Source organism: Heloderma suspectum, chromosome 3, assembly GCF_057233095.1.
Source record: "Heloderma suspectum isolate Gila_16-S chromosome 3, 16-S_ref, whole genome shotgun sequence".
Lineage (NCBI taxonomy): Eukaryota > Metazoa > Chordata > Lepidosauria > Squamata > Helodermatidae > Heloderma > Heloderma suspectum.
Genome location: NC_139460.1, coordinates 256,936,118 through 256,962,349, shown reverse-complemented (window position 1 = coordinate 256,962,349; position 26,232 = coordinate 256,936,118). Strand labels below are relative to the sequence as shown.

The window sequence follows — 26,232 nt, the reverse complement described above, 5'->3', positions numbered from 1 at the left end:
TCCGTCCCTCGTCCCCAGCTGGCCACAGCCAGACTCCCGGCCGCTGCCGCTGCGCTGCAGATGCAAACATTTGCATCCGTGCCTTAGGCCGTGATAGGCTACGTAACTTACGTAGCCTATCACGGCAAAGAGCAGGGGTGCAAATGGCGTAATGGGCGCCATTTGCACCCCTGCTCTTTGCTGTGATAGGCTATGTAAGTATTTATGTAGCCTATCATGGCCTAAGGCACGGATGCAAATAGCGGCTGCTACGACAGCCACCATTTGCAGCCGCAGCAGCCTGGCAGTGGCCAGAAGACGACCCAGAGCTGCCGCATCCGCTGCTGCCACATCTGCTGCCGCCAGGTAGGTCCGTTCCGAGGGGGATTTTGGGTGGTAGTGGTGGGGGTAGTCCGTTCCGCCACGTTCTCTGGGGGGCCGGCCTCACTGGAGTCCGTGGTGGAATTCTCCAACATCCCTAGTCACAAATGAACTGGAGAGGAGGAGCCAGGGTTGAGGAACTAGGCAAAAGCCTGGTTATGGCATAACTCATTGTGGATGCCTTCTGTGCTTTGAACAGCAAGGAACATGGATAGTGAGTATCCAGTGTTCTGTTTCATCATGTAAAAATTTAGAGTCTTAGGAGGGATATGCACACAAGAGAAAGCCATACATGCAACATGAGCTTTTGTTGCCAGTTCTGCTGCACAAATGCCCACTGCTGTAATAAAGATATTTTCGATAGCATTTGATCTAGAAATGGAATGCCCAGCATCATCTCCCTGTTCAGCTGGGAACTGGTATTTCTCCGGAGTAGATTGCCCAAGATTTGAAAGGGTTTCTTTCTTTCTGTTTGTTGAAGTGTGTTTGGGCTCAGGAATGGCATTTTTTCCCTCTGAGTTTCATTACAGCCAAGAAAGAAGAATAATAGATCTTGCAAACCATGTGGAGAAAGTTAACTATCTCTCTGATAGGTAGCAAACTGTTTCCATTGCAGCCCTTGTCATTCATATGTAGCAGATAATTCTCTTCATTGTAAACCACTGTCTGCTGTAAACATGCAAACCTGATATGGAGCATTCTGTTTCTTGGGGATGAGCATTTTCTAAATGAGATACTGGGTATAGAGTACCACCTCTGAAGAATCTTTACTTCGTTGATGAAGTGAGAATCAAACTAGATATTACATAATCTCTCAATATTTCTCTTTTCATGAAAAGCACCTGTGGCATGTTGCAGTCAGTAGTGGAGGAAAAACAGTGAGAGGGGAAAGAATGATGCATCCCCCTGCTGTTTCTCTGTTCCCAGCTGAAGCCTCCTATACCTGCTTTTAATTAAAAGAAGAAGAAGAAAGAATCAGGAAACGGTTAGATATGTTTCTCATGTAACATCTTGTGTGGCTCTGAGTGTCTGGCATTAATAAGCTGTATGAAAACACTAATTTTATAAGAGTACTAACTGCCTTGGCCTTGTGTTTGCAGAACTTGCTCAAGGCTGCTAGTGTTACTCAAAAGCAGATGAACCTTGTTAAACTCCATGAACAGTCAAAGAAGAACCTGGAAGAAGAAATTCAGAACTATAAAGATGAGGCTCAAAAACAGAGGAAGATTATCTTTCAGCTGGAGAAGGAGAGAGACCGCTATATCAATGAAGCTAGTGACCTCACACAGAAGGTAAGAGAGAGCTCTTTGCAGACACAGTTAATTCTCTCTTTCAGAGGTGACAAAATGACCCTTTTAGTTCTTAACTTTTCTGGATACAAAGATTTTAATAAAGTGTCTGTCTGTCTGTCAGATATATATATATATATATATATACCGCTCCTCATCAGAAGATTTTGGAGCAGTGAACAACATAATAAAACAATACAGTTATACATCAGTTATACGTCAGTTATACGTAATCCTCTGTGTATTCTAGGCATCTGAAAGAGTCTAAGTAGGCACATATTCTGCAGTTAGTGTTCGGAAAAAAATCAGCTTAAAACAAAGCTTTCTAACTCTTACTGTTGTGCAGAAAACCTTGAAGAGGTGTCAGCAATCCCTGCTTGGGGTGGGTTTATAGGACGCCATAGGTGCAGAATTTTGTAAACTTGGGTATTAGCAAGAGGTCTAGAATCTACATTAAACATCTTCAACTATGTTGCCAGAGAACTAATTCAGTGATGGGGTAAATTATGCAAATTAAGAAAATTAGCATCTATTTATTTAACTAGCACGCTTTGCTTAGGGTAGAAATGTGGCTATTGAGGACTAAATGATTCTGAATATTCCAGTTTTTGTCAGGGACTTAATTAGTATGAGCAACATGCATGCGGTTTTGTTAATTAGCAGGAATGTAGAAATGGAAGGACTCTGTAGAGGTTCTAGGAGCTCTGTTGAGCCCTATTCCCATCAGTCCATAGGTGGTGCTTTAAATGGGCAAAGATAGGCAGGTGCTCCCTAGAAAATTGCTTTCATTTGTCTCCCATTTGCAGAGCGTCATTAGAGGCATTGGTAGGAGGCTACAGTTAGAACTCTAGGTGTTGAATGAGTAAATATTTCCTGCTTTTGTTATCTCTAATAGCTTGAGTGAGTGAGGAAAGAGCTTGCCCCCTCAGAATCGCTTTCAATCTTTCTTTATGCTCACCACTCCAAATATTTTTTCTAGTGCTGCCACTATCTCAGTCACTAAAACTCACATTCAAACTCCTTCTGGCTTCAAAAGCTTGAGCTGAAATTGCTCATGTATTTTTTCAGTTATTTCTCCACTATAAAGAAACATGCTCTTTTCTAAAGAGCAAGGGCCTGCAGGAGAGGCCACCACCACCACCGGGGAAGAGGCGGGCCTGCTGCTGCTGGGCCTGTTGCTGCTGCCGCCGCTGCCGCTGCCACCACCACCAGGCCTTCCCTGGAGACTTCTGCCTGGCAGACCGCTAGTCCCTGCAGGACCAGGCCCCCAGGTACCGAGCCAGCTGTGCTGCTCCACCTGCCCTCCCTGGAGGGGCTACATAAGCTGGCTGGCTGAGGTGGCCTGGGAGAGCCAGGGCCTGCAGGAGAGGCCACCACCACCACCGGGGAAGAGGCAGGCCTGCTGCTGCTGGGCCTGCTGCTGCTGCTGCCGCCGCCGCTGCCACCACTACCAGGCCTTCCCTGGAGACTTCTGCCTGGCAGACCTCCAGTCCCTGCAGGACCAGGCCCCCAGGTACCGAGCCAGCTGTGCTGCTCCACCTGCCCTCCCTGGAGGGGCTACATAAGCTGGCTGGCTGAGGTGGCCTGGGAGAGCCAGGGCCTGCAGGAGAGGCCACCACCACCACCGGGGAAGAGGCGGGCCTGCTGCTGCTGGGCCTGCTGCTGCTGCTGCCACCACCACCAGGCCTTCCCTGGAGACTTCTGCCTGGCAGACTGCCAGTCCCTGCAGGACCAGGCCCCCAGGTACCGAGCCAGCTGTGCTGCTCCACCTGCCCTCCCTGGAGGGGCTACATAAGCTGGCTGGCTGAGGTGGCCTGGGAGAGCCAGGGCCTGCAGGAGAGGCCACCACCACCACCGGGGAAGAGGCGGGCCTGCTGCTGCTGGGCCTGCTGCTGCTGCCGCCACCACCACCACCAGGCCTTCCCTGGAGACTTCTGCCTGGCAGACCGCCAGTCCCTGCAGGACCAGGCCCCCAGGTACTGAGCCAGCTGTTCTGTTCCACCTGCCCTCCCTGGAGGGGCTACATAAGCTGGCTGGCTGAGGTGGCCTGGGAGAGCCAGGGCCTGCAGGAGAGGCCACCACCACCACCGGGGAAGAGGCGCGCCTGCTGCTGCTGCTGGGCCTGCGGCGGTGGCTGCTGCCACCACCACCACCACCACCACCACCACCTGGCCTTCCCTGTGGACTCCGGCCTGGCATTATTTTTAAGGGGATTTTTAATTGTTTTGTATGTGTGTGTGTGTGTGTGTTTTCTTTTTCCTGGGGGATTTTGTTGTGGTTTTAGGGGTGGGTAGCCTGCCTGATAGGCGGGAGCGAGGGGGCATGTGTCCACCTGATGGAGGCAGTGGGGGGAGTGTTGGGGGCCAGAAGATACCGAGGCTGGGCGGCAGGCGCTGGTGGAGCGCTAGGGGCAGGCCAGGTAAGGGGAACAAGGGAGAGATGTGTAGTATCTGTCCCCTGCTCCGGGCCTGTCCAGAGCCAAAGGATGGCTGGGGGAGGCGTGACCCCATCTTCTGGCCTTCGTTTGCTGCTCTGCAATGCCAGGTCTGTTACCCAGAAAACCTCCCTCATCCATGACATGATCCTGGATGAGGGTGCAGACCTGGCATGTATTACGGAGACCTGGCTGGCCGAGGCTGCTGCTCCAACCCTTGCAGCCATGTGTCCAGCTGGATTTTCGTATGCACAGCAGCCGAGGGCTGGGGATCGGGGAGGGGGAGTGGCTGTTATCTACTGAGAGTCCTTGGTCTTCACCACACCCCCTCTCCGGGAGACCAAGGTTGCTGAGTGCATGTACTGGAGGTTGGGCCTGAAGGGCAGTCTGGGGATTCTGCTCGTGTACCGTCCACCCCGCTGCACGACTGACTCCCTGGCCGAGGTGCTTGAGGTGGTCTCTGATGTGCGTGTACAGTCCCCTAACTTACTGGTGTTGGGGGACTTCAACATACATTCGGAGGCCAACCTCACAGGAGCACCTCGGGACTTCATGGAGACCATGGCCTCCTGGGAGCTGCACCATATTCTAACTGGGCCCACCCATGTAGCCGGTCATGCACTAGACCTTGTGTTTGTTTCTGGAGAAGTGGGGAGTGATCTGGAAGTCGGGGGTATATCCACCACCCCCTTGTCATGGTCAGATCACTATCTGGTGACGTTGGACTTCTCGGTTCCACAACCCCTCCGCAGGGGTGGAGGACCCATTAAAATGGTCCGCCCTAGGCGTCTTATGGATCCAAATGGATTCCTGAACGCGCTTGGCGATTCTTTGGGGCATGCCAACGGCCACCAGTCGGTCGAGACCCTGGTGGGTGGCTGGAATGCCGCAATCACTGGGGCATTAGATCGGGTGGCTCCGAAACGCCCTCTCCCCCTGTACAGGGCTCGGACTGCACCATGGTTCAATCCGTGGTTACGAGCTCTGAAGCAGGAGTTGAGACGGCTAGAGCGCCGGTGACGGAAGTCTCACTCCAAAGACGATCAGACACGGGCTAGAGCTGTATCTTCAGCCTATCACGTGGCGGTGAAGGCAGCAAAAAAGGAATATTATGCTGCCTCCATCGCGTCTGCAGAGTGCTGTCCCAGGAGGCTGTTCCAAGTGGTCCGGAGCTTGGTCGGTCCTGTGGCTCCGGAACCACTCGAGCATTCTAAGGCCTCCTGTGAGGCCTTGGCAAGGCACTTTGCAGATAAAATTGATCAGATTAGGTGTGTTACTCTGCACGCTGTGGATACAGTTAGTGAGCAAGAGGCGGCCTGTGGCAAACCGATTTTGTGGGATCGGTTCCAGCTTCTTCCTCCTGTTGAAGTGGACAAGGTGCTTTCATCTGTAAGGCCGACTACCTGCTTACTTGATCCTTGCCCATCTTGGCTCATTATGAGCTGCAGAGAGAGACTGGGTGAGGGGATCAGGGTGGTGGTGAACGCCTCCCTTGAGGAGGGAGTGATGCCATCAGCCCTCAAGGAGGCAGTGTTAAGACCACTCTTAAAGAAGCCCTCCTTGGATCCTCAAGTTTTGAACAACTTTTGCCCAGTCTCAAATCTGCCATTTTTGGGCAAGGTGATTGAGCGGGTGGTGGCGGTGCAGTTGAAGGCACACTTGGAAGAAACTGATTATCTAGACCCATTTCAGTTGGGCTTCAGGCCTGGGCATGGGACAGAAACGGCCTTGGTCGCCTTGGTAGATGATATGAGGAGGGCTCTGGATAGGGGTGAATGCTCCTTCCTTGTTCTCCTCGACCTCTCAGCGGCTTTCGATACCGTTGACCACGGTATCCTCCTGGACCGCCTGGAGGGGTTGGGCATTGGGGACACCATATTGCGGTGGTTCCGGTCCTTCCTCTCCAGCAGGTACCAGAGGGTAGCACTGGGAGAGGAGGTTTCGGACCTGTGGCCACTCACTTGTGGGGTGCCATAGGGTTCCATCCTCTCCCCGATGCTATTTAACATCTATGTGAAGCCGCTGGGGGCTATCATCAGGAGGTTTGGGGTGCAGTGTCATCAATATGCGGATGACACGCAGCTCTACCTCTCGTTTAAATCTTCACCAAGGTTGGCCGTAGAATCCCTGTCCAAATGTCTGGAGACAGTGAGTGGCTGGATGGGGAGGAATAGGCTGAAGCTGAACCCTGACAAGACCGAGGTACTTTTGGTGGGAGACAAGAGGAGGCTGGGGGATGTTGACCTGGTGTTGAATGGGGTACGGCTACCCTTGAAAGACCAGGTCTGCAGCCTGGGGGTCATTTTGGACTCCCAGCTGTCCATGGAGGCTCAGGTGTCAGCTGTGAGCCGGACAGCGCTGTATCAACTCCATCTGATACGGCGGCTGCGCCCCTTCCTTCCCGACCATCTGCTCCCATCGGTAGTACACGCCCTGGTCTCCTCTCGTTTAGACTACTGTAATGCGCTCTAAGTGGGGTCACCCTTGAAGACGGTTCGGAAACTGCAGCTGGTACAGAACGCGGCGGCTCACCTGATTAAAGGCAGCCGCCGGCGAGATCACATCACTCCAGTGCTGAAGGAGTTGCACTGGTTACCAGTTGTTTTCCTGGCCAAATTCAAGGTGTTGATTTTGACCTTTAAAACCCTATATGGTTCCGGCCCAGCCTATCTTCAGGAGCGCCTCCAGCAGCACCAGACAGGCCGCTTAACAAGATCAGCCTCGGATGGCCTTCTCTCTGTCCCATCAGCCAGGACAGCTAGACTGGTGGGGATGAGGGAGAGGGCCTTTTCTGTGGTGGCCCCCACTCTGTGGAACTCCCTCCCTAGGGAACTCCGTCATGCCCCCTCTTTAATGAGCTTCCATCATGTATTAAAAACGTTGTTGTTCAGGCAGGCATTTGGGGTGGGTTAGGGTATTTTAGAAAATGTTTTTATTGTAAAATTTTATTGTTTTAAACTGTTTTTATTGTATGTTGTACATCGCCCAGAGTGGCTGGGTGACCAGCCAGATGGGCGATTAATAAATTTATTAATAAATAATAATAAATAAATAATGTAAAACGATTGCATTGCAAGTAATATTCTGAGATTTATAGATTGGTCATGCAAATTCCAAGCCTTCCCTCCCCCCACCATATAAAAAGTTATTTTTCAGTGTGCAAAAGTATTTATATTTATCTGAACAATGTATATCTACCATTCCTCTGGATAGCTCAATGTACATAAATATTTGATTGCTGCTGTGTTTTTATTCTCTGCTGCTGTTTGACCCATAAATTAGCAATTAATGAACACTACCAGTGAAATCCTATATGTGTCTATTCAGAAGTAAGTCCCATTGAGTTCAGTGGGGTTTACTTCCAGGTAAGATTGTATAGGTTTGCAGCCTAAAGCACTAAAACAGCAAAGCATAAAAATACAGCAATCAAAATATTTAAAATGTTCAAAAATCAGCGACAGATTAAAAACATCAAATTACAAACCAAATGCCATACTTAAAAGGAAGGTCTTTCCCAATGTCCAGAAGGCCATTAATGAGGATGTGAAATGGGCCTCTCTCAGAAGGAAGTTCCAAAGCCTAGCTGCAGCTGATCTTAAGTACAAATTTTAGCAGAATCTGTCTAGAAATAGATGCCATGCCCTGTGTGTTCTGTTCACTCACCCTGGTTAGGTAGAACTTGCTTGCTTGACCTGCTATGTGGCTGTAACATGCTTGACTGTATGCTCAAGAGGCTGCTGAAGCGCACTACAGTACAGTGTATCACTGACCGGCATGCTTTCAGACTGTTTCTTCTCATTATTGTTGCCTGCTCACTTTATGATTACTTTTTGTAGCGTCATCTGACTAATAGATTTTTAAATCAGTTGTATATGATGTGTGCCTTCTTGTATGACAATACCTATAATTTCTTTACAATATTATCCCATCTAAGTGCGATTTGTTTGTATTACAGTATCTTGTATTGTGCTTATGGTGGTGAATCTTTGTCATTAACAGTACACATATCATCAGGGGTGAAAGGAGTGGGGGAACAAGCGATAGGAAAATGAGATAAATGCTTTTGCCTCTCCACGCTCTTTCTATTTGTTGGGTAAGTGTGGAGAGAATTGTTCATGTGGTGACACCATTTTAAAATTTCCCATCTCAGCAGAGCTACTGTCAAGGGCTCCTTGGAGGGCTCTCTCAGTCTAATCCAGTAGCCAAGTTCAGAGGCAGACAAAGGGATTCTTTTCAAAGCTTTATTCCTCTTTTACAACTTACAACTCTACAGGTAGCAACTAGATCTGAGCAGCAGCATCCCTATGCCCTAAGTTGGAACAGTTGGTCCCCGTTTGAAAGGCAGTTACTGGCAGACCCCTGAATATAAGGACTAGGGAGAATCCCTCCCTTTTTCCCTTGGATCCTCTGGGCGCAACCGTTCTTTGAGCGCCAACCGGGCTGTACGCCTCCTTTCCGCGCTCTCCATTTGGCGCCGCTCTCTGCGTCTGCGCCGCGCATCCAACCAGTCTGCTATCGGTGCTGGGTCACTCCCTGGACTGCTTTCTAATCTAGGAATGTTGGTGGGAGGAATCTCTGTCAGCTGCGGGCCCCGGGAAAAAGGGGCGTGCTCCTCTCCCAGGAGCGACTGCTCTTCCTCCGAATCAGAACTACTCTGGGATTCTATGGGCTCAGTGTCCACCCTGACAGCTACATCCCTTCCTAGTCCAGAGATGAAGAGCTATTTGTTTGTTTGTTTATTTATTTATTTAAAAAGTTTTAAAACTACATTTCAACTGTTGCTTCTGAAGTGGTAGTCAACACAGTCAAATAAATTTGCCCACCTGTGAGAGCAGTTAGCTGGGTGACCAGACGTGAGAGGGCTTTCTCTGCAGTGGTCCTACACCTTTAGAACAAGTTGCCATTGGCGGTCTGCCATGCTCCACCATTGCAGGCTTTTAAGAAGGCCTTGAAAACGTGTTATTTTACCGTGGTATGACTGCTGTTGCTGCTGTTGTTGCTGGCTTTTATTGTTGCTTTTATTGCTATTTTATTGTGTTTATGTTTTTATCCCTTTAAATATTTTAACTGTTTTTATATATTTTATTGCTGTGAGCTGCCTTGGGAGGGCTTCTGCCCTGAAAGGTGGCCGAGAATTTTAAAAAATAAATATAATATCTTAAAATTACAGACTAAAAATTAATATAAATACTGAAATAACAAAAAGGCATGGTAGGACTGATTCCAAAAGCAGAACGAAGTAGAATAATTATGTACTTCTGGAATGCCATGAGAGAGGGAGTCAGATGAACAGCTTATGGAAAAGCATTCCAAAACTCTCAAGTGCCAACTGAGAAAACCTTACTGTTACTGGTCTTTGTCCTTTAGCTAACATAGGAGAACAGAAGGAAAGGCAAATGACGTTTCTGTCTAAAGGAACAATTCCTCACAAATATGTCTTTTACCTGGTTCTCACATGCAGCAGACTGATGAGGTGAGAGTTCTGAAGTGGTAGAATGAAATGTGCCACTGCTGCTGCAGGTGGGGATCATATTTTTGAATGTTTGTGTGCATGTGTGTGCGTGCTTAAATCCTGCACACAGAAAATGAGCACAGCAGGGTTAGCACCTTCTCTGTCATTTGGTAGTTTTTAACTGCAGGGCAAATTTGTTTTCGTTATATAGGGGAATATTAAAAAAATCACACCTTCCACCTGCAGCCTGAATTGATAAATTCCACTCTACCATCTCAGGATTTTATCACCTCATTCATGGTTTGGAAAATTTACTTTGCTGCTAGTTTGTGCAGATTTTCCTTCTCTTAGCATTAGCTACAGTGCTACATTATATCTGCACCACTAACCATGGTTAGCTTTCAAGCCAGCGATTGAATCCAGGTTTAGAAGCTTGTTGGCAGACCTCAGTTAAGGCTAATCATGACTTGTACTAGTGCAGACATAATGCTGCTCCAAGGTTAATTTTAACCAGGCGAAGGAATATTAAGAACTGTAGGGTAGGTCAGCACAATATTATTAAAAAGATTTTGAGGCCTGTTAGGAAACAAGCACACCTATCATTGTAAGTTCTGTGAATCGCCCAGAGAGCTTTGGCTATGGGGTGGTATAGAAATATAATAAATGAAATGAAATGCCACCTCAGGAGGGACCTTATAAGCTGAAATGATTGTAGCAATTCTGAGTGCATGTAATGGTGTCCACAAAAGAAACATCACATGCCAGGAAACTTTTACATTGAGATCCTGTATTAGAAAGTGAAAGCTGGCTCAATTTATGTCTTTGGAAGTCCCTGACCCTTGTTGGTGCAGATATATTTTGCAAGAAGAGCAGGATGTGTGGACGTACATTGAGATCTTCATCTTCAAGTCTAGAATTAAGACTTGAAGATGAAGACTTAAAATCTCCATTTATCATTTAGTGCATGTCATACTGTTCTTCCTGGCTGCAGATACAAATCAAACGGCTAAAATGCAAACATCTTATCTGTGAATAGCCTGAACTAGGAAAGTACTGAAAGAAGAACTTAGTGAATAGGGATTTCGGTGATTTTAATGTTATTGAATTCCTTTCTTCCATTTGTCAAAAAAGATTTATCCATAACAAGGCATGACCTGCTTGCCAAATTACTCTGCTTAGAAGACTGGAAGAAGCCCCTACATAATAGTAACCTGGTTCGCATGATCCTGGAGGGAAAATAAGCCATTGTGGTTTATTTTCCCTCCCTACTTGTGCTGGTCACAAACCACATAATTAGCATAATTACCCTCGCCAGGTGCAGGTTGTTGTGACATCTGAACCCGATGAGGGTGGGTTGCTGGGGTGGTTTACAAACCACCCAGCAACCTTAGAATAAGCCATGAGTTTCAGGGTGGTTTGTAAACCATCCCAGCTACACACCTTCGCCGGGTTCAGATGTCATGACAACCCACGCCTGATGAAGATGTTTATGCTAATTATGTGGCTCGTGGCTGTCACATGCGGGGGTTATTTTCCCTCTGTGATCTTGTGAACCCAGTCAGTAACTCTAAAGCCCCTTTAAGTTAGTGTATATAATGAACAAACTTGAGAATACTGCTAAGTCAAGGAAGGGTGCCCAGGAAGCTTTAATAACTCAGTCATGCTAATATTTATTCCATGTACTTTCGCATGTACAATCATGCAAGATGTAATGAAAAGAATCCCTTCTTAGTTTATTATGGTTCTCTTTCTTTGATAAAAGAAGTGGCATCAGTGATTCCAGGTAGGGAGACTCACTGCTCCTTCTGGCAACATCAGAACAATATAACAACTCATTAAGAGTTTAGGAAAGTAAGCACTTGTGGTCATAAAAACAGAGACCATAAAAACAGAAAATGTTGTTATCCAGAAACACATTACATGGCTAATTTTCTGTGCAGGACAATATAGAAATCTGTTTTCTTTCTTTTACTGCCTTTTATTGTGTGTACACTTAATGCCATCCAAAGGAGCCTTTCAAATGTAGTCTGAAAAGACAAGATCACATAGTAGTGAATGAAGAAAAGAATGTATAGTTACTGCAGAGTTTGCAGATAACCAACTTAGTTCACTGAACAATGGCTGCAGTTTGAAGCATAGATACGTGGTAGTAAGACACATTGAACGGTATGATACTTTTTTGGAATAAACATGCTTATGGTTGTACAGCAGTGGGTGAAGATGAAATAAAAAAAGCAAAATGCAAACAGAACAAGGTTAGGGAAGCATTACAGTGCATGACGGGTGGGTCAGACAATAACACTAATGTAATTTTCCTAGATCTGGTTTCCTAGAATAAGGTTATTGAGAAAGGCATCAGCTAGATATAGCTTTAATATATTTGCCTCTTGAAGCATCTGAGAAACAGTTGCCTCTTTATATTTGGGGAGGGGGGCTTCAGAGAGCTTCCCAGGATCATGGAATTTAGAATCTTTTGAGCTGATTTGGCTAGCCACAACTAAGATTTTCATGCAGAATCTTTGTTTTGTAGATCTGCTCATTTTTATGCACTGATTTGTAATATTGTATGGTGTGCCAAATTGCAAGATAAAGTTGTTTGTGAGAGAAATAACTCTTACTACGTTTCTTATTTTTCCACTTTAGAACTATCAATTTAATTGCTACATAGATTGTTTGATGCACCTTCTGCACTTTGAACTGAATTTTGGTGGAAGGATGCCAGCTGCTTCTAGCTCAGTCTGAGATGATCAGGCTCTGCCCCTTGCATATGATCAGTTCCACAAAATGAAGAAAGTCTAGCATATACATTTTGAATTTCTAATGCAAGAATGTTTGAGTTCACAAAATCATACTGAAGAGCTAGAGATTCAGGGCGCAATCCTAAGTAGATAGGCGGCCGCCTCTGACCTCGGAGGCAACTGCCTATCCAAAGCAAGGCAGGAGAGGCATGGCGGGATCGTTCCCGCCGTGCCTTTCCTGCCTTGCTCTTTTTCGTTAGCCGTTTTCTAGACAGTCCCCCAGCCCTGCCCCTTTTCAGTTGCTCCGCGCTCGTCTTCCAAGCATGGAGGATGGGGCTTCTCCATGCTGCCTTGGAGGCAGCGCGGACAAGGGGGGAAGTCAGATTTCCAGGGACCGACCTCGGAATGTGGGCTCTGAGGTTGGTTCCCAGAATAGAGCATATCCTATTGCCTGCTAGACAGTGTCTAGCGGCTATAGGATTGCTCTCTCAGACTATTATTACAGTTTATCTTACATCTTCCAAATGACAGCATACAACAAATTGACCAAGTATGAATAATAAGTGCTATGTGAGATGTGTGCTTGTAGGACAAGAAATACTTTGAGTTAGTAAACAAAATTCAGATGGTAGAAGCTATTTGAGCCATGGCACATCTGTCTGAGAAGGCAGAAGAAACCCATGACTTTGGCCATGTTCAGACAATCTGTTCAGACAGGGCTCAGCTTAATGAACCTAAAGATATGAATGAGCTTTTTGCCTGTGCATACAGCCTTTTTTTTTTAATGTGTATGCACATTTTTTATGTGCATACAGCCTTTTTTTACAGAAAAGGCTTGTTCATACCTTGAACTGATGTAGCAAATGTTCTGCAACAAAATTTCCATCCATCTCTAGATATGGCTGATAGTTTTAAAAAATTGACCATCAAAAGCAAAATCAGTCTACTGAGGCTCACTAAGAGAAACTTTGTCCACCCAGCCCATCTGTAGTCATAATTGTCACTGATGTCTCAGAAAAAGAAAAAAAAGAGCTCAACATTCTAAGGGAAATGTTTTTTCAGTCTCAGTAGGCAACTCTTGAGACACTAGGTTAGAATTCCTTATAAACTATATTCATGAATTCATCCAGTTCATGTCTGGATGAGCTAAGGAAACAAGGGGAGGTGTTGCTTCCGCACAACAGTTTTAGAAATGCTTACTATAGCAAAGCCAGTCTCAGAATCTTGAATGCCAACTTGGAAAACATAGGGCAAAATGTAACATCACATTAGCAAACTTTCACCTCTTCCTTTCCCCCCTCCAGTCCACAAATTTGCTCTGGAGGGTTCCAGTCCTCTGGAGCAGATTTTGTGAGTGTGTAGGGGGCTCCAGGGCAGAGGGGGAAATCACCCCCTCCCCATTCCACTGATAGAAGCAGTTCTGTTGGTGGGAGTATTTAATTGGATGTCACCCATAGTCAAGTAATTTATTATTGCATTTTTGTTCATCAACTTTCAAATTGCATTGTTACAAATTCAATGACCTATTTTCTGATTTTGTTCCAGTCTATATAATCACAGAGCTAAGCTTCAGATTTGAAGTACATGTTATTGATTTTGATCTCACTTTTATTACTGTTGGCAACTTGTTTTTAACGAGGAAGAAGGAAAAAAGGAGTTAGATTATAAACTGGGTCTCTGCTTTCATTTTAAACTGTAAGCAGTTTTTAGGCATCTCTACAGTCAGCAACAAATGCACTGGAATACCATCACCACTGCTGTAATACAATGTCCTATATTTAGATGTGCTTTATCTCCCGAGTTTGTCAGAAGTATCTGATAGAGTAATCAGTTAATTAAGCCTTTACCCCAAAGCTAGCACACTGATAGCCCAACTGTATGCCAGCAGTGCTTCAGTTTTTTCAGTAGGGACAACTGTGCTGATTGCAATCTCTGCGGTTATTGAGTAGCTGTTCTGAACATTAGTGATGACTCCGCCTTTGAAGGGGCATGAACCTTTGTGTATCTAAGCCAGCCTTCCCCAGTCTGTTGCCTTCCAGATGTTTTGGACTGGGGAATGCTGGGAGTCATAGGAGGTTTTTTTCTGTCTAAACACACATGGGATTGCACCTTTAATGGATTATGTATCTGACATCATTAACGATGAAGGACATAACTCCCCTACTAAGCCTACCCATTATGTGATTGTCACTCCCCCCACCGACCGTTTCCTCCTTCTCAATCAATGTGGTATAGTATAGAGCAAAGAAAACAATCCAGATGTTTTGGTAACCTGGAAAGGTCTTAAAATGCAATATTCCTGGCACCTGCAATTTCTACACAGTAAACTATCTGAAGAATTGCAGGGTTTTTTTTTGTTTTTTGTTTAAACTGCTCAGTGTTGTTTGCTTCTGCTAATTTCTCTCTTTGTTTTCTCCTTGAGATGGATGCTTGTTTTCCTTAAAAAATCAAGAGTTAATGCAGACATGATTAGACAAATAACCTTGGGTGCTTTTAGCCTTGCAATGAGGTGTGCAGTACAAAAGGTATTAACTGACAGTTTTGAAAAAAAGAATGACAAGGATTTGAATTCCATTGGTGCTATAAAGAATATTCATTGGGTAAAATGATCCATACATTCATGTATGTATGAATGTATTTTCACCTTTTTTCTTCTTTTTGCTCTTTTGCTCTCCCCTTGAAATTAATTGCCACTCCTTAACCCTCTCACACTTTGGGAAAGAGCATGAGTTATTAGGGCACAAATCCTGTCTAGATAGGTGGCCACCTCCAAACTCGGAGGCAACTGCCTATCCGTGAATAGACACACACTCACAGGCCGCAATGCTATAAACACTTGGGAGTAAGGCCCACTAAACTCAGTGGGTCATACTTCTGAGTAGACATGTAGAGGATTTCACTGTTAATGTATTTTATCATTGCAGAGTACAGCTGAGCTTAGCTTGTTTGGGGAGAGAGCACCCCAGGGACCGTGGGAATGCTTGTAAAATCCTTCCAAGGTTGAAGACAGCACTCCAACCTCGGAAGGGGGAGTTGGAGATCTGCCCCCTCCCCCACCCCTGTGGACAGAACTGTGCTGGCTGCCTCTCTGAAATCCGAAACTCAACCTCATAGAGGGGGAAAGGGGGTGTTCTGGTGGGAGGGGAGGAGACTGGAGATGCCAGGAGAGACTTATCTTGAGCTTCTTCCATCCCCCTTCCTTCCCCTGCAAAGCACTCTCACTAGATGGGCTAGATGGGCCCATCTAAGAAAATCTGCAGGGCAAGAGGATGGGGCGGTGGAGATTGCTCCTCTTGCCCTGCCTTGGAGAATTAGACACCTCTGAGTTTAGGTGCTTCCAATCACCAAGGGCACAATCGGCAGGATTGTGTCCTAATTCTGCTTTTATATCTTGGGACTCTAGGTGTTTTTATTGTTGTGGGGGAAAAGTTAGAGGCACCCATTTTTTTCCTTGTGGGGTAAAAGCAGATGGAAGGGGTGATTTTCAGTGGCAAAATGGTGGGAGGGGAAAGGGTTAAGACCCCCCCCCAGTGCTAGTCTCCCTTTTTTAAATTGCAACCTCAGTGACTTTATTTTTATAAGACAAAAATATATGTAAAAAGAATCCATCGTCAGCCCAAGCCTGTCTTCAACTACATTTGTATATAGTGCATTGCCAGTCATCATAGGAGGATGGTTTTAATGGTGCTAATTTTATGCTTTCTGTGACAGGTCCTCCATCATATGGAAGATATCAAAGTGCGGGAAATGCAGATCTTTGACTACAAAAAGAAGATAGCAGAGTCCGAAACAAAATTAAAACAGCAACAAAATCTCTATGAAGCTGTGAGATCAGACAGAAACCTCTACAGTAAGAATTTGATTGAAGCTCAGGTACCAAAAGCAATTCTGTTCTTAGGTTCTTTCCCCCATTTTGGTTGAGCCAACCATTCTCGGGGAACATCTGGAATGGGAGGATAATGAGGACCAATGGTGACATGATGTTTTCCGTATTTTTGTCCCTCCTGTGGAAACAGTTTCACCAGAAACATTTTCGACATTGGCCTAAATATTTGTGGAAACAGACTTCTCTATGTGCTTCCAGGGGATAATCCCATGATGTATGTATTTGAAAGATGGAAGAACACCAAGAGGCAGGTTAAGCAAGTGACACGTCTCAGGTGGTTCTGGGGTTAAAGAGCAGCTGCCTGTGTCAGATTCCAGAGATTACTTAGAAATTTGCACCGGAGAACCTAACTGAAGAGCATTACAAATGAATGCCCTTCAATTACTTGATTATTTGAATTCGCTGTTACTTGAAAATAGATATCTTGAAAGTAGATGGACATCCAACGCTTAAGGGGGTTAAAGGAGAGTTAAATAGAATTGTATCTCAGTGACAGCTCAAGTAATTGAGGAAAAGTGGTGAAAATTCCCTTGGGTGTTCAACTGTGTTTTGTGTATAGACAGAAATGTGTAAAGATATACTAAGCAGCAAATTATTTTCTTTGTTTAGTTAGGGAAAACTGTAATATATATGGGGTAAGGCAAAATTCATGGCTTGAAACAGAGAAACAGAAAATATTTCTGAGATAAAGGTAGCTGAACAGGTTAGTAAAGAAGTTAGCTGAAAAAGTAGCATGGTAAGGACAGCATAACCCAAATTTGACCATGCGATTTCTAGTACAGATATGCGTCTGACTAGCAAAGGTACCCTTGCACCTTATGGAGTGGAGTGTTTATGATAGTGAGTTGTGAATTTATTCCAAAGCAGTGGGGCAAGAATTATACTATTGTGCATGATGTCACTATATTAGTTATGCCTTCTTAGTACCATGATGGAGATACCATTTCATGGAATATATGCAACAGTTTACCATTCCTGAGTTATGCTAAAGTAGTGTTGCAATAATTAGCTAATACCTTGAGGTCTTGTATGCAAATGAATAGACCTTGTGGGGCTTATGGAGGATACTGTCTTCTGCACTTATTGATATACTTTTTAATGGATTATTTTGTTTACATTTTCAGTTAACTGCAACATTCAAGAATGTGACAAGACATCTGGGGTTAAAGCATCCTCCTTTTTATTATAGCCAAGCTATAAAACAGTCATTCATCGTTCAGTAACAAGCCAGCCAGCCATGAAAACTAAATTTGTCGTATCTTAAAAACTATGCAGAATTGTCATCCCTCTTGGGATGTAAGCTAAATTGGCACAAGCTTGTTTGAGAGAGCAAAGCTCTTGGTAGACAGTTTCAGATTATTTAATAAGAAAAGGTCCCCAATTGCCCTGCCCTGCAGACAGTGTTTCTGATCTCCAAGGTGTCATATAAGCGCAGACACAGTAAAATCTTTTGAAATTCAGCCAAGGAGTTCTTGGCTGAATTTCAGTATTTGCTGGGATGGTTTCACATTTTTGGATCTTTCTGGTCCTGAGAATTGTTGCTTGTTCATTTAAATGCATGTAACCTCAGCCTTTGAAAAATTAATGGGGCCTTTTGTTTTTTCAGTACTGAAGTAGTATATATGAGAACATATGTGCATACTACCTTTTAAAATAGCTGGCTTCTTTCTTGAGCATTTGTAAATCATCTAGAAGAATTACACTCAATTTTCTCCTGTTCTGTTCAGATGAGTGATGGTGTGTGTATCAATATGACGAGCTCAATTTTCAAAGGTCATATTTTTTGTCTGATGCATTTACCTAAGTAAGAACCAGAGTTTTTATTTTGTAGTTGTATAGTACCTTGATAATACTGGAGTACTATTTAGGATTGCTTGGAAGTTTTTTCCCCTGAAAATGTCCCCATGTCCTAAACCACTGCATGACAAAGAGAAATTCAGCTGGTGAATCTTTTCCCATAACTAATTCTTGAAAATAACTTCATGTGCTCTATGACTGCTTGGAATAGTTTGTTCATCCCACAAATTTCCATACTATTTTCAGGGAAAGGGTGATCTATTTACTATTCCTTTTCTTCATCCTGGGCTTCTAATATCTGATGAAATAGGAGGACAAAGGGAGAGATGTCTGGCTGTAAAAGCTGAGGAATGAGTTTAGGGGTATTAAAGTCCTACCATACACTCCTAGTATTTTCTGGTTTTATCTTTGTTATTCCATACATTCAGTAGGTTTTGTGGCAAAAATATTATTTCTTCATTCTTACTTATCTTCCTCATATGAATCTAGTAGGTCTAAAGGAAGCAATGTTCTGATACCAATTCTTAAGAGACATTGGGAAAATCAGTAGGCATCTAAGCCATTCATTCCCAGCGTCCAACACTGTAATAACAAAAAGCATCTCAAGGATAAAAAAAAACCCCATTCCATCTTAATTGTTGTTGATATTCTTGTTAGCATTGGGAACAGACAACTTAGACTACAGTCACCTTCCCCAACCTGGTGCCCTCCTACATTTCCCATCATACCCAGCCAGCATACCCAGCCAGGCACTATATGGAAGGCTAGACTACAGAGTGCTTCTATTGGCATGGTAGAACTTTGCACCTGACAAACTTCCTTTCTATTAAAGAGCCCCCACACTCTGTGGAATGTTGCTGATATGGAGATTTTGCAAATAGTAGAAAGGACTGAAACTGTATGTACACATATGCCTCTTCCCACAAAATGCACACACTATTTGACACATCTGGTTGTAATTTACCATAGTTGTATTGCTATAATTTACTATAGTTGTATTACAGTTGTGTAGAAACTAACACAAGTCCCAGTTTAAGAGGCCAAAGAGTTGTCTCCTCTCATTGTTCTTCAAAATGCACATAGAGTGTTTTGTGAGCCATAACAAGTATTAAGGCAGGTCACACTTTTAAATGGGCTTTTGAGAGATTGTTTGCAACTCAGATTTATCCTGTGCTTAGCTGTAAACTTAGGAAACTATTTTTTTCAAGTGTGAAGGGAAAGGAAAGTTTATCACTTATAATCCATACTTACTGGGCAAGGTTTTGTAACAGTCACATAGTACAGCAGCCTCCTATTGGACACAGAGGCCAAGGCTATACAAGTTGTCAGCTCCACCTTCCGCTTTTGGAAAATCTGTTCTTCCTCCTTCCCCAGCAACTAGTTCTGGGATGTGAGGAGTGCATGGCTATTGTGACAAAATTATTGTGGGGTTTATATCTACCATTGCTTTTGGACCATTGCTATTTGTATATAATGAACACTTAATTCTCTCCTGTTAGGATGAGATTAATGAAATGCGAAAGAAACTGAAGATTATGACACACCAGGTAGACCAGCTGAAAGAAGAGATCTCTGCTAAAGAGGCAGCCCTTGTGAAAGTACATCTGGACCACCAGCGGATAGAAAAAGAAAAAGAGGCCTTAAAGGTAAGGCATTTCCACTTGAAAAAGTGAACCAGGATTCATCAGAGGTAAAGTTGAAGTGCTTGAATTGGCAGAAACTTCCTGCCTGCCTGCACGCACCTGTGTATCCTCAGCAAACCCTTTCTGTCAGCTACAAAATACTCCTGCTTTTTGCAGGCAGCTGCTGAAGGGCAGCACCAAAGTATATTGGTTCTTTGGAATGCCCCTTCAAAGTAGATCAAGGGCAGGAGCTGCTGCTCTGATGCTGCTGGTGAACTTTTACAGTTTAGCGTAACTTCAGTTATACTAGCAGCAGCTCCACCAGTTATTCCCACCTAAAGCATGGAAAGCTGGGAGTGTCCAGTTCTGTTCCTCAGAAGAGGAGAAGCTCTGTCCCTTCGGATATCAACATCTGGTGTCACCCAGCCTTGATGCTTGAGGGCACACTGTCTGATGGGGGCTATTTCCCTCTTGTCTGCCACAGGTTGCCATCAGTGGTTGCCGTTGTTGCTTAGTGGGTGAAGCAAGGGTATTGTTTTTGTCCTTTTATCCATCTTGGTTGTAGGTGGGGGCACTCTAGTATGACTGGAATAGGAGTGTAGAGAAGTTTTCTCATCTCTTAAAGCCACTAGTGAGAGTAGTGAGTTGTTCTGAGTTCCCAGATAAGAGCTGGTCTCAGTTAAGAGCAGGATTAGTTATGATTAATGTTGACCTCACTGGTTATATTAGTTTCTGCATACCATTTCCCCCCTCTTTCCTAAGGTGGATAACAAGGTAGGGCTGAATAAAAGCATGGTGATCTTGGAATATGTTAATGGGGTGTTATGGGACTGGGAGTGGGGGATAACTTGACTCTCTGGAGACTTATTTTTTGGTTTTAATGAATATTTACAATTAATCTTTGAGATGCTACATGAAGATAGTGATTTTAGGAGGTTTTCTTGCCCCCCCCCCTTGTATTAAAACAGAAGAAAAGATACACATGCAGACAAAGAGTTTTTAGTTTTTCATTACCAAATAATTGGTCACTACAATTTCCCTGTGAATAGGGTTTCTGTTTTTGCCCAGGCAGAAATTTACTAGTGGAAAGCCATAAATCTGTCCTAAATCAAAAGAAAAGCAGGAAATTACTTTCAGTATTTCTTTTATTTAAAGGCACTGAATATAGCACTGCCTGGCTGCATGATATGTACGTTTTCTCAGTTCAGTCCAATTTTCTTCTTTAAAAGATCAAGAGAAACAGCTTCTGTAGGAGATCATTTTTAATTTCACTAAAGGGGGGAAAATCCCTTCCTTGCCACGTTTTGCTTTGCTTTCTCTTTGTCAATTTTGTGCTGTGCTCCAGTGACTGTAGGTTTTCAGCCATTGTCAGCACATTATTGTTATGACAGGATGTCAATAGAACTCTGTTAAAAGGTGATGAATTTGGGTTCCTGATCCGTCTGAGAGTTGTTATATGAACTATGGAGAAAGCATTCAGAACCTTACTTCTTGTGCAAAACTTCTGCTTTAACTATTCTCTAATGCTGTCTTGTCACCATGGAGTCATCCACGAGCAGTTTGACAGCAGCTTGATTGCTATGCTTTTTTACTTGTTCACTTATTGATAACAAAAGTGTCTGTGGCCTGCTATCACTTTAGTGAGTGGCTTGAGGGCATTCTGCTCTGATACTTACAGAATTTCTGCTGAATACCTAGAATGTGGCACTGTCCAATTATTAGGTTTTGATTTGCATTGATGAGAAGGAACCCTGGAACAAATCAAGGTTTGGGGGCAATTGGATAGCCTGGAGAAATAAGGTTTGCATGGATGTTTGGGATTTGTTGTTGCTGCTGCAAAGTCAGACCTACCTTCTTCGATAACTACAATGAAAGTCAGGAAGGTTTGTCACAAGAATTGTATAATATTTGGATTTGGGAAATATGACTTTGGCTCTGTCTTCTCTTTCCTTCTGCTATAGTACTGTAGGGATTAGAAGTAGTAGCAAGGCACCATGGTTCCCAACAATAAATGACATGGTACAAATGGAGATAGTGGCAACACTGATGTTGAAAGAATTCAGACCTGAGAAAATATGCAAATAAGTAATTTTTCTGGGATGCATAAGAAATGAGGTCCTGAATCCTCTTACCCTAATCCAAAGGTGGACAACATCAGAGGGTCTGAGGAGCCAATTTTGGTAGTAATTCAGCGATGTGGCAGTGGTAACTTGGGGGTGGCAGGGGGTACACAGAAGGATCGGTGGAGGACATGTGGCCCATGAGCCTCATGTTGCCCACCCCTGCTGATTATGTATTTTTGCTTTGCAAAGAGGATTTTAAAAAATAAAGCCACTGCCTTCCCAAACAGAAAACAAATGGTGTTAACTAGCCACCAACTATTAGGGCTACCAACTTTTGATTTTATTACCTGAGTGGGACCAGGGCTTTGGACAGGTATGAGAGCAGTCCCCATGCCTGCCACTGTCACATCGTTCTGATACCCACCCTGTCACCCTTGACTCAGTTGAACACTAAGTGAATTTAAGCATGCACTCTAAGTGAAAACGCTGCTGCTGAGTTTTACTCAAAATGTTCTGGTTTACATAAGGTATTCTTTCACTTTTAGAGTGCCCAGTAATGAAAGTTTGCTGGGTTTAAAACTGTTTAAATGTTCAAAAGATATTTTAATGATCTGGTAAAATTCTGGCTTTTTCACAAAAAATATACTAGCAATGGGACTAGAAGCTGTTTTTGTTGTTCCTGATCAATTGGTAATTGAATCTGGTTATAGTGTTAATAAATTTAGGCCACATCTTCAGATGATCTTGTTATCAAAGGTTTGAAGTTGCATTGTACCTGCTACAGAGTTGTCACTAATACGGAAGCAAAGGGTGCAATCCTAACCAGATAAGCACACTTGCTAGGAAATACGTTCTGTTGAAAACAGAGAGATTAGATAGAACAAACATAATTTTTGAACCTCATATTCCTTTCGGGCAGTCTCAAATACAGCTGTTATGTGTTTCCCATCACAGAAGAGAATGTGAAACCACTATACATGCAGATTGTTAATTCACACCCTTGTATTTATTTTTTACACCAGATTCCAGATACACTTTAGACCTCTGCTAAACATAAGGCAGGGGTGGGTAACTTATGGACCTCTAGATGTTTTGGCCTGCAGCTCCCATGATCCCTTACCATTGGCTATGCTGGCTAGGGCTGATGGGAGTTGTAGGCCAAACATCTGGAGAGCCACAAGTTACCCGCTTCTAACATAAAGGGTTGTGTGTCAGTGGCTAGACTTTTACAATGCAAGACAGCATAGATTTATATGCACTTAATGCATTTGAACCAGCAAATTTGTTTATATCAATGGCTTCTGCCAACATCTAAAGCTACATATTATTTACAGCTTGTATTTTCTGTGACATAAAGAGAGCACTGCATTTTGATATAATAAAAAAGAAAATATTCAGCAATGCTGAACACATGAGCAGTTTTACACTTTCAGGCAGCTACTTTTACATGCTGTTGATTGCGTTTTAATACCAGGCAGCATCCATTTTTGTCCTGGTGATGGAGTTTGATCAGCAACCAAAACTGAGTAAGTGAAGTATGAATATTGTGCATGTGGGAAAATAAGTTTTATTGAAGAAAACAGTAGTGGAACAAAGTATTTTATTAGTGTGATAGAACAATTCTGTCAACTTAAATTATTGTTTTAGCCAAATATGCTTCACCATACATTTATTTTCTTACTTTGTCCATCACATTCTCTTGAGACAAAACACCCATCCCCATTTACTGGTATCAGATCCTTTTCAGAAACAGTTGTGACAGTGTAGGGTCAAATATCTATGCCTCTGCAGAATACTCTGTCCTAAGAAGGCATTATGTCCGAAATGGGCTGCTTTTAGAGAGATTTTGCTCCCAGGGATTGTAATGAAGTGACTGATATTTTTAAGAATACCAGAGGTTAAAGTACCACAGGAATACTTAGCATAGCATATGTATGATATTTGAAAATGATCAGCACACTTTGTGATGCTACCAGTGAACTACCAGCAATGAAAACAGCACCTAAAACAACTTGTGGCCTCCAGATGTTGAACTTCATCAGCCCTAGTCAGCATAATCAAAGGTGAGAGATGATAGGAGTTGCAGTCCAAGAACATCTGGAGGGCCACAGGTAGCCCACCCCAACCTATAATGTATGCTTGGTTATTGGATGAGGGTCTAGCTGCACCTTGGCAAAAGCAAACAAGAGCCACTTGTGCAAAGATGTGAGAATTTCTCTTCTGTTTGCTACTTCCCATTCAACATGATCACTTTTCCTTTGAATTTAGGACTGTTGCTTCCTGCATAATTTTGTCTATGCACTATCCTTTAATTAAAGATTAAAGGATCGTACATAGCCCTCTGAGTTCTCCATGTTTTTAGTTAGGTTCCTCTGAGTTCTCTGTGTTTACAAGAGGTGACCTATGAGTGAAGGTGACCTGAACTGCTGCCATGGTTATGGGCTTTGTCTCGAAGTACTCTGTGTCTTCTGCATGGGTGATACTGTTAAGTAATCTGATAGTAATGGTTTCATTATTTTGATCAGCCTTCTGTATGATTTATAGCCAGATCCTCTGTGTGTTTACTCAGCAGTAAATTTCATTGAATTCGGTAGACCTTACTTCTACTGCAACCTTTCAATAATGTCAGCAAATGTATATCATCCACTTGTAACAATTCCAGCCAGGTCTGATGAGTTGTAAAGATGGTGGTGGGTTATTCCTGTACACAACTGAATCTTCCAGTATCTAGCTTTGTTCATGTTTTTTCCTTGGTAGTTTAAGAAGTACTTGAGAATTGCAAACTGAGCCTAAATCACAGTGATGTTTCTCATGGGTATGACATACAATACAAAGATGTTGGACATAATGTTTACAACCTTTCTTTTATAAGAGTTTAGTGCACATTTACATGATATTTCTCATTTGCTCTTGAGAATCGGCTAACTGAATCGAACAAAACATGAGAAAACTAAACAAGAGTTCAGGACTGTCTAAATCTTAATAATCTTAAATTCCCAGGTTTATGAAGTGGGAAGTTGTTACTAAACACAATTTCTTTTCCTGTTTCTTTTGTTTCTGTCAGAGTGAACTACTTAAAATGAGACAACAAGCTCTGGAGACTAAACATTTTATTGAGAAACAAGAGGAGGAAGAAAGGAAACTCTTGAAAATTATATCTGAAGCTGATGCAGAGAGGATGAGGCAAAAGAAAGAGTTAGACCAGGTAGGCAGCAGAAGTTTCCCTATAGTGTCCAATGTGACATATCTGGAGTACATTTGCATCAGCCCACTAAAAGTAACATGTTGTACAATAGAATTATGCCAACTTATTCTAGCTAAATATTTGGCTGTCTGCCTGGGCAGCTGAATACCCTTGGCAATAATGTTTTATGTACTGTCGATATGTAACATTTTGATGCTGTGCTTTTGCTGATAAAGATACAGTCCCTAATGCTTTATGATTGACAGTTTTCGTACTTTCAGCCCATCTGTAGAATCTTGCCTTGGCCTGCCTCATTTCTAGGTTATTAGTGAAAGAGACATCCTGGGGAGCCAGCTGGTTCGCCGCAACGATGAATTGGCTCTTCTGTATGAGAAGATCAAAATCCAGCAATCAATTCTGAACAAGGGAGAAATGCAGTACAGGCAAAGAGTGGAAGACATCCGACTACTCAAGTTGGAAATCAAGAAACTTCGTCGGGAAAAGGCAATACTTGGCAAGAGCGTGGCTAATGTGGAAGAACTCAGGTAGAAAGACAAAAGTGAATAAATTTTGCTTGTGGCTGTGGCCATGACATTGCTTTTGAGACACCAGGGATGCTTGTTTTCATGCATGACAAAGATTTGTGTTGACATGTAAATTATTTCAAAGAAGAATTTGCTTCAGCTAACCTCATATGCATACTAGATTTAATTAAAATGAACCAACTAGTCAATAGCGAGGAAAAAGCAGTATTGTTTTAAGTGAAAGTTGCTGGCATCAAACTATCCTACTTCCTAAATTTACCTTGTTTGAGTTACTGGCAACATAAGCTTGACAGACAGCAGTGGGAAAGATGTTCACAGTTCAGTGAACTACTTAGTGGTGCCCAGAGCCCACATTAGCGGAACTGCTTTCTATTAGGCAATTCATAGGGGACACAGAACATTTGACATATTTATAAGAAACTGTAATATATTCTCGGTTTTCCATCCTTCCAAATTTATCAGGTGGCTTGATCTAGTAGGAAGATTTGCTGAAATTTTCATTGGGGATTATGCTTACTTCAGACTAAAACTTTATGGGTTTGCTGGATTTATCTCCCCTTTCTTTGGGCTAATACTTTTTTAAGAAGCAAAAAGGGCTTTTCTATACTTGAAATACATGTCTATTTGGGAAAACATTGCTGTATCGTCACTGTGGGCTTGTAAGACAAGTAGATTGAAGAAAAAGACTGTGCTTTCAGTGAGTTACTGGTTTGGCAAAGGAGGATTTAGTTCTGCCTTCTGTTAAGTAAGATTTATGCTGTTGGCCAAACTTCACAGACATTAATAGGACATCCTAGAGAGAGTTGATCTGTTAGTCCCATAGGATAAGAACAGTAACATAGGTATGGTGCTTGTTTTTAAT

General features: G+C 43.3%; 1 protein-coding gene across 1 annotated transcript in view; it reads left to right on the top strand.

Moving 5' to 3' along the window:
- The window catches only part of CFAP58 (cilia and flagella associated protein 58), a 142,798-nt gene that overhangs the window by 32,902 nt on the left and 83,664 nt on the right, over window positions 1-26,232 (top strand). The window contains exons 9-13 of the mRNA XM_084846372.1: window positions 1,461-1,652; window positions 15,985-16,146; window positions 19,456-19,602; window positions 24,706-24,846; window positions 25,147-25,370. Of these exons, the coding sequence (XP_084702498.1) occupies window positions 1,461-1,652; window positions 15,985-16,146; window positions 19,456-19,602; window positions 24,706-24,846; window positions 25,147-25,370 (866 nt within the window). The remainder of the gene's footprint in view (window positions 1-1,460; window positions 1,653-15,984; window positions 16,147-19,455; window positions 19,603-24,705; window positions 24,847-25,146; window positions 25,371-26,232) is intronic.